The sequence below is a fragment of the Sinohyriopsis cumingii genome, chromosome 16 (assembly GCF_028554795.1).
Source record: "Sinohyriopsis cumingii isolate HCF-2022 chromosome 16, ASM2855479v2, whole genome shotgun sequence".
Classification (NCBI taxonomy): Eukaryota; Metazoa; Mollusca; class Bivalvia; order Unionida; family Unionidae; genus Sinohyriopsis; species Sinohyriopsis cumingii.
In genome coordinates this window covers 37,825,639-37,842,424 of record NC_142976.1, presented here as the reverse complement: position 1 = coordinate 37,842,424, position 16,786 = coordinate 37,825,639, and the positions used below count along the sequence as shown (strand labels likewise).

General features: G+C 33.3%; 1 protein-coding gene across 2 annotated transcripts in view; it reads right to left on the bottom strand.

The window, feature by feature from the left end:
- The window catches only part of LOC149780231 (rab GTPase-activating protein 1-like), a 116,187-nt gene that overhangs the window by 65,151 nt on the left and 34,250 nt on the right, over window positions 1–16,786 (bottom strand). For both annotated transcript variants that reach the window (XM_089937010.1, XM_089937011.1), the window contains 3 exons: window positions 16,420–16,486; window positions 9,554–9,653; window positions 7,336–7,502 (listed from right to left, as the gene is read on the bottom strand). In XM_089937010.1, the coding sequence (XP_089793136.1) occupies window positions 7,336–7,502; window positions 9,554–9,653; window positions 16,420–16,486 (334 nt within the window). The remainder of the gene's footprint in view (window positions 1–7,335; window positions 7,503–9,553; window positions 9,654–16,419; window positions 16,487–16,786) is intronic.

The window sequence follows — 16,786 nt, the reverse complement described above, 5'->3', positions numbered from 1 at the left end:
CTTACTATTTACATAAGAGTTTTACTAATCATTGTGTTTTGCATGCAACTAAAATGAAGTAGTCTCCCTTTACAAACAATCAATTATGGCGTTTCACCATCCATTATCTTATTGGTTTGCCCAACCAACACACTGATGATCGATTATAATCGATAATCGGAACAACACTAATGTAAGAAGCCGGCCATTTATGTTCTGCTGTGTTCTGTCTAAATTTGCACCGAGAATAAGCAGTAAAATAATCCTATTTCACAATAAAAGGTAAAACAGCACTTGACAAAATGAAGAAAAAAATCGTATTTGCCCATTGTTGGATCTGAACCAGGGTTGTCTGTGTGCAAAGAAGCCATATTTACCACTAGACCACACTAGCATTATTCACAATTTAAAAAATTGCTTTTTCATAACATTATCAATGTCTATGATGGGCAGTGAAAAATATTTACCATATTTCACTGTATAAAAATATGAAGATTATTTCTCTCAGAAAATCCAATAATTTACAGTCTAGCATAAAATTAATGATGATATCCACTTCTTACAAGGTGGGGAACTTAATGATCATTACTGTGGTTGTTTTTATCATAAGCATTTCTTCTTTCTTTCTTCTGGCTCCACAGAAGAGGCACTATTTTGAACCATTCCCTGGTATATAACCATTTCTTCAGTTAGTTTTTAAAACATGGAATCACATATTAGGACTCTATGATTATAAAAAAAATAACAGAAAGAAGCAAAACCAACATGTTTTGTAAAACTTGACAAATAATTTGATTCTCAAAGTTAAAAAATGAAAACTTAAGAAGAACTTACAGTGTTATGAACTGAATCCAAAATAAACTCCAAAAGTTCTATTCAAGTCCAAAAGAACTGAATGTTCCAAATGAATTTCAAATCTTCGAATACACTGGTCTGTCAACAGTCCTGATGTATCAAAATGGCATTGTCCAGAACTCCTTCAAATAATTCACAATAGTCTCAAAGTAATATTTCTGCCCAAAGAACATTTTGTAGTTCCATTGAGTAATCTAAACAAATGTCTCCTCTCAAATTATCTCTAAACATTAAACACATCTATTGACTGATTGTAACACAAAAACATATGAACTAAGAATCCCAAACATAAATGAATTAATTGCCGAGTTCTCTCCTCATATACACTACAAAGAGTCTATTATGACTATATGTCACAATACACCCAAGGCAAAAGACCTTACTACTCAATCTAATATTTCACAATACCTATTTACATGACCTATGTCACAATACTCAACCACATGACTTTAACTAGCCAACCATAAATATCTCCAAACTTTAATACATATTTACTATTAGAAACATGACAGCATCTTTTAACATATCCTATGCAATCTACAGACACTGTAATATCTTAAAACAGAATCTATACCTGTGTATAAATTTAGCTATGAAATATCTTCTTTACAGACTATCACTACAATTTACAGTCATGACTACAATTTAGTCACGAACAAACATTACACATAATATAGTCATGTGCCATGAATTATATATATATATATATATATATATATATATATATATATATATATATATATATATATATATATATATATATATATATATATATATATATATATATGTATATATATATATATATATATACACACACACACACATTCACACCTAACACACAAAGGAACACACAATTTTAACAGATATACTGTCACAAGGACAACAGCAGGTCTAATTATTTACATGATGCAAGCCAGTAAATATGTATTAACATATGTAACATTTCTGGTAAAATGATTTACTGTAGTAATTTCCTTCTAAAAGTATCTTCTTCCATTCTTTCACTACTACCATCAAGTACTAAGGGTAATAACTACAATTAATAATCAGGACCCTACACTGGAATTGCCTCCCTTGGCCTACATTTCAGTCCTTGTGTTAATTCCATTGGCAAGGAGGGATATGTCAGCGACATAAAGTTACATGTATATTAAGTGGTTCGGACCTAACAATGTTCAAGTTATACTCCAGAACAAAGTCACTGGAGTGTGTGGGTAGGTGATTTGGAGTTTTAACTTAGTTTTCTGTCATACTGCTACAATGTCTGTCGTATGGCAGTTTTATAGTGATGTCTAGCAATTGGGTATCACGCTGCAGACATGTAGCATCATGTCCCACCCAGTCACATTATCCTGACCCCAGGTCACCCAGTCCTAACACTAATCTTTTAATGCTGAGTGATAAGCGAGGCAGCTGCTGGTACCATTTAAAAAAAAAACATAAGTCTTTGGTATGACTTGGTCAGGGTTTGAACCTGTGACCTCCCACTTCCAAGGGGGATGCTCTAACAACTTAAGCCACTGGAACTGTGTCCCTGAAGGAAAGAAATGGACCCTGGGACATGATCCAGGAATCACCTTTTGATATATATTGAAACCGTAATCACTGACCACATGTGCTAACTCTCTGACATGAACTTAGTTATTTAACATTAGCAGATAGACATGTATGGTTCATATAAGATTAAAAATGCTTTTATTTGAGAAATTGACTTAAAAGCTCCTTGAGTTTTTGAAAAAGACGATAAATTTGCTGAAAACTTCTTTAATTTATCCAAGTAATAAAAAACTTTAAAACTCTATAAAATATATACTGCTTTTTAAATTCTGAAATTGTGTTATGTATTTTCCCCAAAAGAATGAATAAATAAATAACTAAAATGGGATAATACTGGATGGATTACATGACAAATGATAAGGGAAGAAACAAGATAAAATATGTAGCATCCTTGTGCTACAGCAGCAAGCTAGTTATGTGGACTTTTTTCTACTTTTGTATCTTGTTTTGCAGTCATGAACAATGTAACATAGGGATAAAGATCTATTTCATTATTTAAAAAACCCATCTCCTCTGGGCTGAATGAATCATGACATAAGCAGCATCCATAAAAATTGTATAATCCATGATTAGATCATTACCCGATGAATCAAAGTACTGCATGATGATTCAGTTTGTAGCTACTATGATTCTATTTCCCATGTAATAGTTCATTTTTAATCCTCAAAATAGTGATATGAAGACTTTTACAACATATCTCATAAGTCATAGAGTACCTGCATGTTAACTATAAAATACGTGGTTAATTAGCCCTTAGTGTACACTAGTCAACCACAAGATGGCATCTCAAGATAGTGTGAACCCTAATAAACAAAATTACCGTCATGGATTCCATTATGCTGGGATGAATTTTATTAATGAAATTACTGTTAACTTCACTTCATTAATCTCAGTTCTTTGATGATTGGGATGTGATTTAACATAAAAAAAATCCTATCATAATGCTGTTTTGCATAAAATGTGACCACCATCACACAGACTTTGTTGAAATGTATTGCAACAGTGCAAATAATGCTCATCATTTTCATGACTCCCTTAAATACTAATATAGTGATGTAATTACTCTTCCGTATTTGGACTGCTAAGCTGACAACTGTCTACATAAGTGTGGTTATTATGAAGAACAACAACATCAGCACTACAATAAGATTGGTAAAATAATTCGAGAAAGAAAACAATTATCCCCTCGCCCACACCTCTGCAAAGGGAAACTATTTTTTTAACACTTCCATTCCACTATTAAATCAAAGAGTTTTTAGAGAAATTCTAAAAGTCTTTTTTAATAAATGAAAGAACGTTTCAAACACCAACCCACATTTTTTAAGTTCTAATACTAACTAAAGAAAAACTTTGAAAAATGTTAATGAAGAATTCTATACAAACTTAACATCAATCTTTCCAGATAAGGTAAACATAAAGTACATCAAGACAAAATATGATATGTAAAGATGTTAAAATTATGTAAAATCAATCAATTATAAAGGAAAAGAGTAACACGTGTAAAATCTTTAAAACATTGAGGCAACCATACTGATTGTCAGGTTGGCACTAATCTCATTTACGACCAACTAGACTTCATATGAAGTCTTTCAAGTGAAAATCCATCTGCGCTCATGAAAACCACTCCTCCCCTCATCCTTATCAGGTAAAAACTGGATGGGCTGAATACAACTTTATTACATACTCATTCTTGGGTTTAGCAGATTCGTACCTTGAGAATAAATTGGACTGCATTTTCAATCTTAATAAACAATGAAGTTGAACGTTGCTGAACATTTGGTGTGAATCAGCTATAAAAAAGCAATGCCTAATTTGTAATTGTTGATTGTTAGATCTGGGTTGGCAATAAAGTGTAAGTGCTGTTTTAAGTGCTCTATTGTTCTGCATGTTAAGTTTTTGTAAAGGATACTATACTGTCAAGAATTTTGTTTAATATACGGGTCAGAGAGAGGGGGAGAGCAAGAGAGAAATCCTAATCCAGTTTGCATGAAAGCTACTTGTGTGCTCATTCTTCTGTATCCATTATTAGCAACATATTTTTTTGTATATATCCACTGTATTTTTATGATTAATTAGACTTAATAGTAATAGCTTACTGTAACAGCTTGCTGTATTTTCTATAATATATGAATTATTGACATACATTAAAACTATTTTTAAAAAATGACCAGTTATCTTTGCTGATTAAACATCTACATTTACAATATCTCTATATTTTCTATAAAACAAGAAAATGAAAGTTCCAAGATTGTTTATACCCTCTCAAAGTTTATACTTTCCTTTATCAATGAAATCTGTCCATACATCAGTGAACACCAGCTAATTAGTGATGTCTGCAAACTTCTCTCTAGACCCAAGATTATTAGACAATCAATTAGCCATTATTAATAACCGCCTAATAACAATATAACTTCTTTGTATTTCTCTCTATTCTTAATACCTGAAAAGTATCAACACAGACTTTTTATTCTCATGTGCAGATAAATATGGTTACAACACTGACGAAGAAAATTCTTTACATTCACAGAACCATGTTATCTATTTGATAAGATGATGATAGTTATCTTTACTACAGACTTTTTTTGTGCCATAAAAAAGTAGAATATATTCAAGCCAAAGAAAAAAAAGTATATATGAAAGGCTTGGTATAAAATCCTCACCATGTCAGAGGATGATATATTTACCACTATAATGAGATTTTAATGTTATAAAAATAATCATTCATCTGGTTAGTATGTGGAGCAAAAACCAGAATCCAGGGAAAATCCATAGATCTTGCTCTCTCTCAATAGAGATTCAGGATTTAATAAAACTACATGTAAAATACTTTCAAGTCTCTCTACCCATTCACTGGATTGGTTTATGAGGTTCTCATGAATTGGACTGAAATGCTAAGAAATGGAAAATAAACATTTCATGACCAATTAAACCAATGTACATTAGAAACTCTTCAAAATAACCATTTTCACTGATGATGATGCTTGGGGTAGCTGATGTTGATGATGTCCTAATAATATTGAGGGGGAAATTGATGATGTCAATGACATTGGAGTCAGAGTGGGCAGCACCTTTATTCACTTTATAGCTGTTTATGGTGCATGACAACAAATGGACTGCTTCGTTTAACAGCCTTACAGTATTAGGTACATCATTTAACAGCCTTACATTATTAGGTACATCGTTTAACAGCCTTACAGTATTAGGTACATCATTTAACAGCCTTACAGTATTAGGCACATTGTTTAACAGCCTTACAGTATTAGGTACATCGTTTAACAGCCTTACAGTATTAGGTACATCGTTTAACAGCCTTACAGTATTAGGCACATCGTTTAACAGCCTTACAATATTAGGCACATCGTTTAACAGCCTTACAGTATTAGATACATCGTTTAACAGCCTTACAGTATTAGGCACATTGTTTAACAGCCTTACAGTATTAGGCACTTTGTTTAACAGCCTTACAGTATTAGGTACATCGTTTAACAGCCTTACAGTATTAGGTACATCGTTTAACAACCTTACAGTATTAGGTACATCGTTTAACAGCCTTACAGTATTAGGTACATCGTTTAACAGCCTTACAGTATTAGGTACATAGTTTAACAGCCTTACAGTATTAGGTACATTGTTTAACAGCCTAACAGTATTAGGTACATCGTTTTGTCCCACCTTATGTGCCATGTTAAAATGTTTTTGCATGGGTATTGTATGTGTGTGTGTTTCTTAACATTTTATGTTGTGACTTTGTTTCATTTTGCATTAGCTTAATCAGCATGATATTCATTTAAATACCATTTATTTCATTTGCTTGTTTCATTTGTGATTTATTTGTTTCTTTTGATATTTGTCTGTTTCCTTTGTGCCTTGTTTATTTAATTATAGATCTTAGTATTTAAATATTGTTATTTCATTTGGCATTTGCTTGTTTGATTCGTATTTTCTTCATTTCATTTGACATGTGTCTGTTATTTTGTGCCTAGTTTGTTTAATTTGAATACTGATTTTTTTGGTCTCAGCTTTAAAAAATTTATTTTACAAACATGCTTGTTTTATTTTAGCTTTATTTGTGTACTTAAAAGTTACCTATTTTGCTTTTTTTTCATCTTTTTGGTGGCAATGGCCTTCCATAGCAAAGCTTCTGTATTGCTTCATACCTTGTAATGATAAGCACTTTAGACCACTCGGACACTCAAGGTCCCTCTAAATTTAGAAATGGTGGCCATATATGATAGCAGTCCGACATCAGTTGTACAAACTTCATGCCATGATGCTCTCTATCAAGTCTGATCAAATTCTATTAAGCAGTTTGGTGAAGGAAGTTGATTCGAGATTTCTGTATTTAGTTATGGTGGTCATATTTTGTTGCAGATTGGTATAATTTGTATACAACTGGTCTTTATGCCCATATGCTGCCAGAGTGAATCTAATTATGTTCTTTGAATTCTGTTTAATAATGGTGGCCATAAGTAATAGTGGATAAGCTTCATTTGTACAAATTTGAAAAAGTTCAGATGCTTTCAGTCCAATTTTGTCAAAAGCGGTATACTGGTTTTTGAAAAGTACTTCAAGACAGTATTTGCTGACTGACACGCAACAGACAGTCAATAACAGATGCAGCGCTGTACCATAAGCTCACATGGTCTTGTGGCCTGGTGAGCTAATAAAATGACAAGATGTTTTAATTCCACGCACATACCAAAATGTAAAATTAATTTTAATGCTGACACACTTGGATAAATTTCTCTAAAGCATCTGATATAATGAATCACACAGCTCCTGAACCTGCCACTTAAAAAAATAACTTAAGAAAAACTTGGGGATGGAGGAGAGGGGGAAGGGAAAAGGAGTAGTTGGGGAGTAGTTGAGATGCAGGGGTAGTGGTAGGAGAGAGACAGGGAAGAAGTATTAAAAGTACATAAAAACAAAGAGACAACAAAATACCTGTTGTAGCTTGACATGAAACTGTTCCACATGTGGTTTTCTGGTCAGGTACCAAAACTTTTCATTCTGTGGAAAAATCTTTGCTTTAGTTTCGACAGCAAATCGAACAGGTTCCTGGATTCCATATATGACTAGATCAATAGCAACTGTCAGGAAAACTCGCATTTCTGAAAGTCAGAGACAATTTGATTTCATTGCCAATAATTCACAAAGATGTGTATTTTAATGTAGTTTGCACAATTTGAGTGATATATATACCAAATGATTGACATAGAGTCTACTGGTCAAGCCTCTGGATCCGAGATAGATGAAAGAGGGCAGCTTGCAAGTCCACCTCACTGCAAAGAAATTTAACATCACATGCCACTAACATGTGTGGATCCAATGAAAGGCTTACAGGTGAAGGGACCACTTGGTGTGATAAGTCTGGCCCCATCCTGATAGAATCAACCAGAACACCTAGTTTTCTAGAAATGTGTCTGATCTAAACCAAACCTGTTAACTTGGGTTTGCAAACTCTCTCAACCACCCACTTGGAGATTAAAAATTGACCTTCTCCATTCATCTTGGATCTCCATCACAGAACAAAAATGGCAGACCTCCTAGCCCTATCAAGACTGTCTCAGTAAGGCAGTTGATTTTTTTCCTTAAGTTTAACCAGTTTTTGTAAGGTGTAACAAAATATCATATGCTGCTGTTCTAAAGTTGGTGTGAGTGTGATTTGAATTTTTAACACAGCTACAACAATTTCTCAGTCATACTGCTACAATGCCTGCAATGTGGCAGTTTACAGTGATGTCTAGCACTAAAGCATCATGCTGTAGAGTGTGTGGGTGTGTGATTTGGATTTATAACTTAGCTTTAACAATTTTCAGTCATAACGCTATGTCTGCCATGTGGCAGTTTTATGATGTCCAGCACATGGGTATCATGCTGCAGATATGCAGCATCATGCCCCACCCAGTCACATTATCCTGACACCATGCCAACCAGTCCAAACACTAACCACTTACTTCTGAGCACTAAGTGAGTCAGCAGCAAGTAACATTTTTTAAAATAAGTCTTTGTTATGACTCAGCTAGGGTTCTATTAATGGAAACTGGCTTTATAATGGGAGCGCATGAAGTCAACTGTTTGCAAAAAATTATGGTTAAATGCTTTCTAAAAATTGCCATCATGTAACATTTTGATAATATGAAGCTTTGTAACTAATATGACTGGAATACAAAATGTGAATGGCAGTTATCACATGTCATTAGTATAATCAAAGTCAATCATGCATCAGAAGTCCCTGAAATCATGCATCAGAAGTCCCTGAAATTCATTTTTAATCATTAATTTATTTATCATGACAAGATTATATTTGTAATTGTCAAGATGGCATGAATGGCTGATACAATTTCCAGTGTAAGTTATTATTTCCCAGATGCAAACAGCAGATCAAGGTCTACAATGTTCATACAGCAAACAATTTCTAAGGAAAATCATTAACCTTGATTTAAAAAGAAAACAACAGCAGATACAGCAGATTAACTGTATTTTTAATAGAATATATGGTTATAGCAATGCCTTGGTAACCTGTTGAGTTGATTAAACAGAAAAAGATGATGACTTTATAACTCTCATTGGGTTACTGGTAAAGCTGTCAATGGGTACCTGGGCACTTGGGTACCAAATTGTTGATAATAACCTAGGTAATAAAATGGGCAACCGGTTACATGTTAAAAAGTTTTTTAAAAAGTTCAGATCAAAGACAATGAATAACAATTACAGTTCAAGGCTTGTGTGACTAATGGTTGCTGCACATTTATCCATCGTTAGACCTCCGTCTAATTTCCTTATTTTCTGTTTGTAATAACTATACATGAAACAGTTCCAAGAAAGCAGAAGGTTTCTTGAATGTGAAACCATATGTCACAGATTCTTTATAATTTGATACACATGCAGCAGACCAGTCTAAATTGAAAACGATATTAAGAGAAATGGTCTTTATCAATGTGACTCATGGATGTTATATGACTGCAAAATGTTAGAGAAGGATTTTGTTGACTTGAAAACATGTTGCATGAGGAAAAGGACAAATCAATAGCACTTTACAAATTTAGAAAGAAGAATTCAACAATGATGTTTTACAGCAATGTTTGTAAACTTGACTTAATCTGCTCCAAACTTCTGAGGGTGATAAGATGAAGATTATCTAATGAAAGTGGAACTATACCTTTGGGTGTTTCTGTATTGAGGACAGCAAAACACTCTTCAGTGGGGTCCCAGTGACCAGACACTGTGTAATTTTTACCATCTGTGTACCCCATTGCTGTCTGAAAGAAGGAAGAAGTCTGCAATTAATATTACAATTTTTAACAGAAACTTCAAAGTTTCTCAAGGGGCATATTCCATGATGGCATTTCCAGTGGAACCATACATTTTTTTTGTTGTTTTTCCACTGGATAGAGATGCCCCTGCCCCATCTCACCCGCATCCAAATCAGTGGTGAAAGTACATAAAAACAGCAACACTTAAAAAATGCAGCAATGAATTATGAACTTGCAAAATAATATTCACAGTGGGTAAAACAAACTAAAGGTGCATATCCCCAAACAAATAAATCTTATGATGACAATAATATATCCACATGTTGACTCCATGTCAATATTGGCTGCCTGGTTTTAATGAATTTCAACAATATTTATGACACAGAGTACATACATTTAACACCAAAAAGGAGAATAACTTTTAAAACAAATCAGATCATAATGACAGAATGATATGCACACATTCCAATCATGTACCTGCGGCTATCAGTGACTGGTATGTTACAAAAGCCCTGTGCAATACACTTTGTTCTGAAGGGCTCTCAACAGGGAATTTGTGCTCAGAGACCAAACTTAGGAAAGATGGGGCATTCAGGGGCCATTACTCTTTTAATATTACCATTTTAATATATATATATATATATATATATATATATATATATATATATATATATATATATATATATATATATATATATATATATATATATATATATATATACATACATACATACATACATACATACATACATATACACATACATGTACATAAAGTAAATTGACCAGGGACTTAAATCTGTCCAAAAATGAAGTGTATGGAACAAAACCCATAAAAGGTACATCTTGGCCTTTGTGTCAATGTTGATACCTTTTTGTATCATAATGTACTTAATGGTGCTTAAGCTATTATGGTAACAAGCAAGATCCCATGAGAATATATGACGTCAACTGTCAAGGGCCATAACTCTATCCAAAAATGGAGTTGATAGACAAAACCCATAAAAAGCACACTGAGGTCTATGTAGTAATATTCATACCTCATGCTGAATATGTCCTAACTGTTGTGGGTTGTAATTCTATCAAAAAATGTTGATGAGACAAAGCCCACAAAAGACTCACGGTACTAATACAGCTCCCATAGTAAACCTATGATAATAAACATCATGATACTATAATAACTTTACATTTTTCAACCTATATATTTCTGCAAAGATTTCTGTGTAGAGAGAAAAGCAGATGAGCTACTGCAATTTTTAAATTATATGCGTTTGATGTAAGTTTTAAATTCAGCATGTAAAGAATCAGGTGCTAATTTCAGCAATGGGAATTCCCAAGTCAAGTCTGTAAAAGGAGTGAAATTCCATCAATAAAACATTGTCTTTATTTTTCTGTTTCAAATAGGATGAGCATACAGAAGACTCTCGTTACAAACATTTTACTCCCATTATCAACCAATCATTGCTGGTTCCCATTTTTCCATAAAACTAATAATATAATTAGTAACTAGAATTCTAAAAGGCACAGCATGTTTGCAACACTGTATACACCAAACTGCATCAGAATATGTTGAATGGTTCCTGAGCTATTCTGGGTTGAAGAATATGTTGTAGCTGAGATCCCAAATTCATTGAAAAAGGGCAATAACTCTGTCAAATCTGGATTTGAAAAGATGAAACCTTTCAAAGGCACATTCAGTAGACAATACAACTATAATAAAGCATCCGATTATTTGTAAGGGTTGCAGATATTTGGTATAAATGTGAATGGACAGGTGGAAAGACAGACAGACAGATAAGGTAAATATTACAGGGTTCCTGCATCGTCATGCAGTACCTAAATAATAGCTGCCAAATTTTAAGACAATTCTTCAACGTTGTGAACATAGGAATGTTCATATATACACAGTGCTCAAATATTCCATTTGTCGACTTGCATTTATGAATATAGACAGGGCATCATTTGAACAAATCTGAAAGTCATCTATGTCAGGTTTCTTTCTGCCATATTTTGTGAAATTATGTCAGGTCATTTTTAAGAAAAAGCCCTTTACAAATTTTTATATTTTTATTAACAGTGGCCATATCTGATGGCACATTAGCATGATCTGAACATTTTTAAAACATCTTCATGCTGCTATCCATTCAGTCAAATTTATGAGAAGTTGTAAACAGCAACTGTGGATAAATAACAAATTACAGACAAGGACCATACTATAAACTCACTTGGCTTAAGGCCAGGCAAACACTTAAACATTGATCTTAATCTTGGCCTTATGGCAAGGCAAACACTTAAACACTGATCTTAATCTTGGCATTATGGCAAGGCAAACACTTAAACACTGATCTTAATCTTGGCCTTATGACAAGGCAAATGCTTAAACACTGATCTTAATCTTGGCCTTATGGCAAGGCAAATGCTTAAACATTGATCTTAATCTTGGCCTTATGGCAAGGCAAACGCTTAAACACTGATCTTAATCTTGGCATTATGGCAAGGCAAACACTTAAACACTGATCTTAATCTTGGCATTATGGCAAGGCAATCACTTAAACACTGATCTTAATCTTGGCTTAAGGCCAGGCAAACGCTTAAACACTGATCTTAATCTTGGCCTTATGGCAAGGCAAATGCTTAAACATTGATCTTAATCTTGGCCTTATGGCAAGGCAAACGCTTAAACACTGATCTTAATCTTGGCATTATGGCAAGGCAAACACTTAAACACTGATCTTAATCTTGGCATTATGGCAAGGCAAACATATAAATACTGATCTCAATCTTGGCATTATGACAAGGCAAACAATTAAACACTGATCTTAATCTTGGCATTATGGCAAGGCAAACACTTAAATGTTGATCTTAATCTTGGCATTAAGGCAAGGCAAACAATTAAATGTTGATCTTAATCTTGGCATTAAGGCAAGGCAAACACATAAATGTTGTTCTTAATCTTGGCATTAGGGCAAGGCAAACACATAAATATTGATCTTAATCTTGACATTAGGGCAAGGCAAACAATTAAACACTGATCTTAATCTTGGCCTTAAGGCAAGGCAAGCTCTTAAAAGTTGTTCTTAATCTTGGCCTTATGGCAAGGTGAATGATTGAATGTTGATCTTAATCTGGGCCTTATGGCCAGGCAAACAATTAAATACTGATCTTAATCCTAGCCTTATGACAAGGGAAACACTTAAACATTGTTCCTAATCTTGGCCTTATGGCAAGGCAACACTTAAACATTTTGTACCTTGGTCTTATGGCAAGGCAAACACTTAAACACTAATCTTAATATTGCTCTTATGGCAAGGCAAACACTTAAATGTTGATCTTAATCTTGGCCTTATGGCAAGGCAAACACTTAAACGTTCTTAATCTTGGCCTTGTGGCAAGGAAATACTTAAATATTGATCTTAATCTTGGCCTTATGGCAATGCAAACACTTAAACGTTCTTTATCTTGGCCTTATGGCAAGGCAAACACTTAAATATTGATCTTAATCTTGGGTGTATGCTGATGTACAGATGGACATGCATGCCAAGGTGATTGCTGTGTTGAGTTTCTGTTATGTTAAGCTATTGCCCAGGAATGCTTCAGAAGACGGACAGATATAGCAAATGAAGATTTATGGGGCTTGTACTGTTGTATGAAGAATGTTTCCATGAGGTTATCAACTGTGTGCTAGTGTTACATATTCACATGAATTTTGCCTTAAGTTTGCCTACATTCTGCTAGTGTAACATATTTAAAAGAAATTTGTCTTGATTTTGCCTACTGTCAACTAGTGTAATATATGTACAACAAATTTGCCTTGAAGTTGCCTACTGTCCACTATTTTAACTTATTTACAAGAATTATGCCTTGAGGTTACCTACAGTCTGCAAATGTAACATATTTACAATAATTATGCCTTGATGTTGCCTACAGTCTGCAAGCGGAACATATTTACAAGAATTATGCCTTGAGGTTGCTTACAGTTGCCAGTGTAACATATATAAAACATATTTACAAAAGCTAAAAATGATGCTGCTAAATAAATTTCTTAACAAAGGAACTTGCAGAAATACTAAATCTAAAATAGATTAAACTTTCCTTAGCTTGAAAATAAATATTTTAGAGAGAAGATGGGGTTACAAAAAACAAAGGTCTCTTGACTGTTTGAAAATAGTTTTCTGTATTTCAAAATAAAACCATTTGTTAGGTCAGTGTTGAAACCATCTCTAATATTCTTGAGGAATAGGATTTTCAAATTAGCTGTAGTGGCAGCCATACTGGATGTAACATCATCACCATTTAGGGCCAAACTAAACACCATTAGATAACTTTTGGTGAAAAACCTATGTTAATAGGACCACCCACTAGGAGAATAAATAACAAGATATTCAATATGTGTATTGTGCCAGCTATATTGGACATCTATGGGGCACCATTTTTATGTTGAGCCAACTAGATATGATAAGAAGTCTTTGTCTAAAACGCTATTGATTTGATCATAAATTCTGATGGATCAACAAGATTTTTTAGATATGTCAGATAGGCATAATTTTTATTCAAGACCGACTAGACACCATAAAAAGTCTTCTGGTCCATATGACATTCCATTCAGAAGGAGTAGCAACAAGATGATGTTCAAGATGACGGTCATGACTGCTATATTTTAAATCAGATGGCATCATTTTCATTCAGGACCATCTAGAGATATCATAGTCTTCTGGTGCAAACCCTATCTAAGTAGCAATACCAAGATTTGCAAGATGAATGCCATGGTGGCCATAATGGATGTTAGATCTAGTAGTAGTGATACAATTTTTCAAGATGGTCACTGTGGCAGATATACTGGACATTAGATCAGCACAAATTTTTTTTCTTACCAGCTAGACACCATAAGAAGTATTTTCTGGTGATAATGCCATGCTGATGTGACTTTCCATTCAGGCGGAGCAGCAATAACAAGATTCTCACAATGGATGCTGTGGTGGCCATACTGGATGTCAGATCAGTATCATTGTCATTTAAGACCAATGTCTGACATCATGTCTTTCACTGACAAACCCATGCTGATATAATCATCCAATCAAAAGGAGTAATTATAAGATTTTCAAGATGGCTAATGTGGTGGCCATACTGGATGGCTGACCAGTGCCATTTTCTTTTACAACTAACTACACACTGTCATGAATGTGCATGTAAAGTTTCATGGCAATCCTCTAAGGAGGAGTAGAGATAACAAACTGGATGGATGAACATCTGATGATGGACAGATGACGGATGATGGACAACAGGCCATCCCATAAACTTTTCTGGTCACTGTTTAATAGGTTCTGTAACAGAAAATACCATAGTGCAGCCCTTTTCATATACAATGAATAATCAATATTTACAGCATTTTCAGGACATGATGACAACTTCAGAAATTGTATTATTTCCTCATAAACAAAATCAGGTGATTGGTCAATTATCAAGGTATAAAATCCAGTATTTCTGCCAAAATAACTATTCCTGCAGGGTGTAGAAGCTCCAATAAGATCATAGCTCAATCATTTACAAGTAGGGGTGTAAATAAGTGATACAACAACTGGCAATACACAAACAGATAAGAAAAAATGGTGAACAACCAATGCTTTAAAATTAAAATTCAAATGTCTATTTTAATATGAACATAAATTACTGTGAGTTATAATTGATGGAAATTATCCCCACAATTACACTAGATTTTAATATAAAAAAAACATACAAATTACTTATTCTGCTGGATTTTGTTTTTGCCTCTGGGAGGCAACTGATACAACCAGTACACCATTTTCAAACACTTATCTGTATGGTCTACAATGACAGAGATTCTTTTGTGTATTTCTTTCAATAAATTAGTTTATGTAGCATTTACAAAGGTAATAAATTTATTACATATTAGTTTATGTAGCATTTACAAAGATAAATTTATCACATATTAGTTTACATAGTATTACAAAGGTAACAAATTTATTACATATAAGTTTATGTAGCATTTACAAAGATAATAAATGTATCACATATTAGTTTACATAGTATTACAAAGGTAATAAATTTATTACACATTAGTTTATGTAGCATTTACAAAGTAATACATTTTATTACAGATTAATTTGTGTTGCATTTATAAAGTTAATAAATGTATCACATTAGTTTACATAGTATTACAAAGCTAATACATTTATTACATATTAGTTTATGTAGCATTTACAAAGATAATTTATCACATATTAGTTTACACAGTATTACAACTGTAATAAATTTGTTACATATAAGTTTATGTAGCATTTACAAAGGTAATAAATTTATTACACATTAGTTTATGCAGTATTTACAAAGGTAATAAATTTATTACATATAAGTTTATGTAGCATTTACAAAGGTAATACATTTATTATACATTAATTTATGTAGCATTTACAAATATAATAAATTTATTACACATCAGTTTACTATGGCATACAGAATGTTAAGACTCTCTTGACCAAATACACTGTTTACCTTTGGCTTAGGGTGAATGAGGTTCAAGATGGTCATAGCATTCCATACACACTGGTAAACTAACATGCAACTACTACTGCCAACCAAGGTTGGTGGTTTTGTTCCAATGCTCCAGTTTCCTCCAATTCAAAGTCTGCATGACAACAAATTCAAAGCTAGCAAAGTGGTTTATATGAGTTGTTACAAATTCTTATATAAATGTCAAACTAAAATGAAATTCAAACTGAGCCATTGTGATGAATTATTATGAGTTTTATGTACTCACCATTTCTATAAGATGCATATCTCCGTGTTTCACATTTCTTCCTGGAGCTATCAGGAGACCAAAACACCTGCAAGGGATGATATGATGTGTCATTCATAAGAAGGAAGACATGACCATCATGTTGCTTCAAATCCTAAGACACAATAAAACAGCAGTGCAATAAAAGGAAAGCAAAAAAACTTGAATACTGGTGTTAATTATTGTGTGGACACACCCACAGACTATGATTAAAAAAATTATTTATAAAGGAGCTAAATCTGTGAATACTAAATGGCAAAATACTTTATTTAGGTTGAACACATGCTTTTCATTTGACTCATGTACTGAGAGAGCACAATCTGCTTTTGTGAGTCAACAATTACAAGTG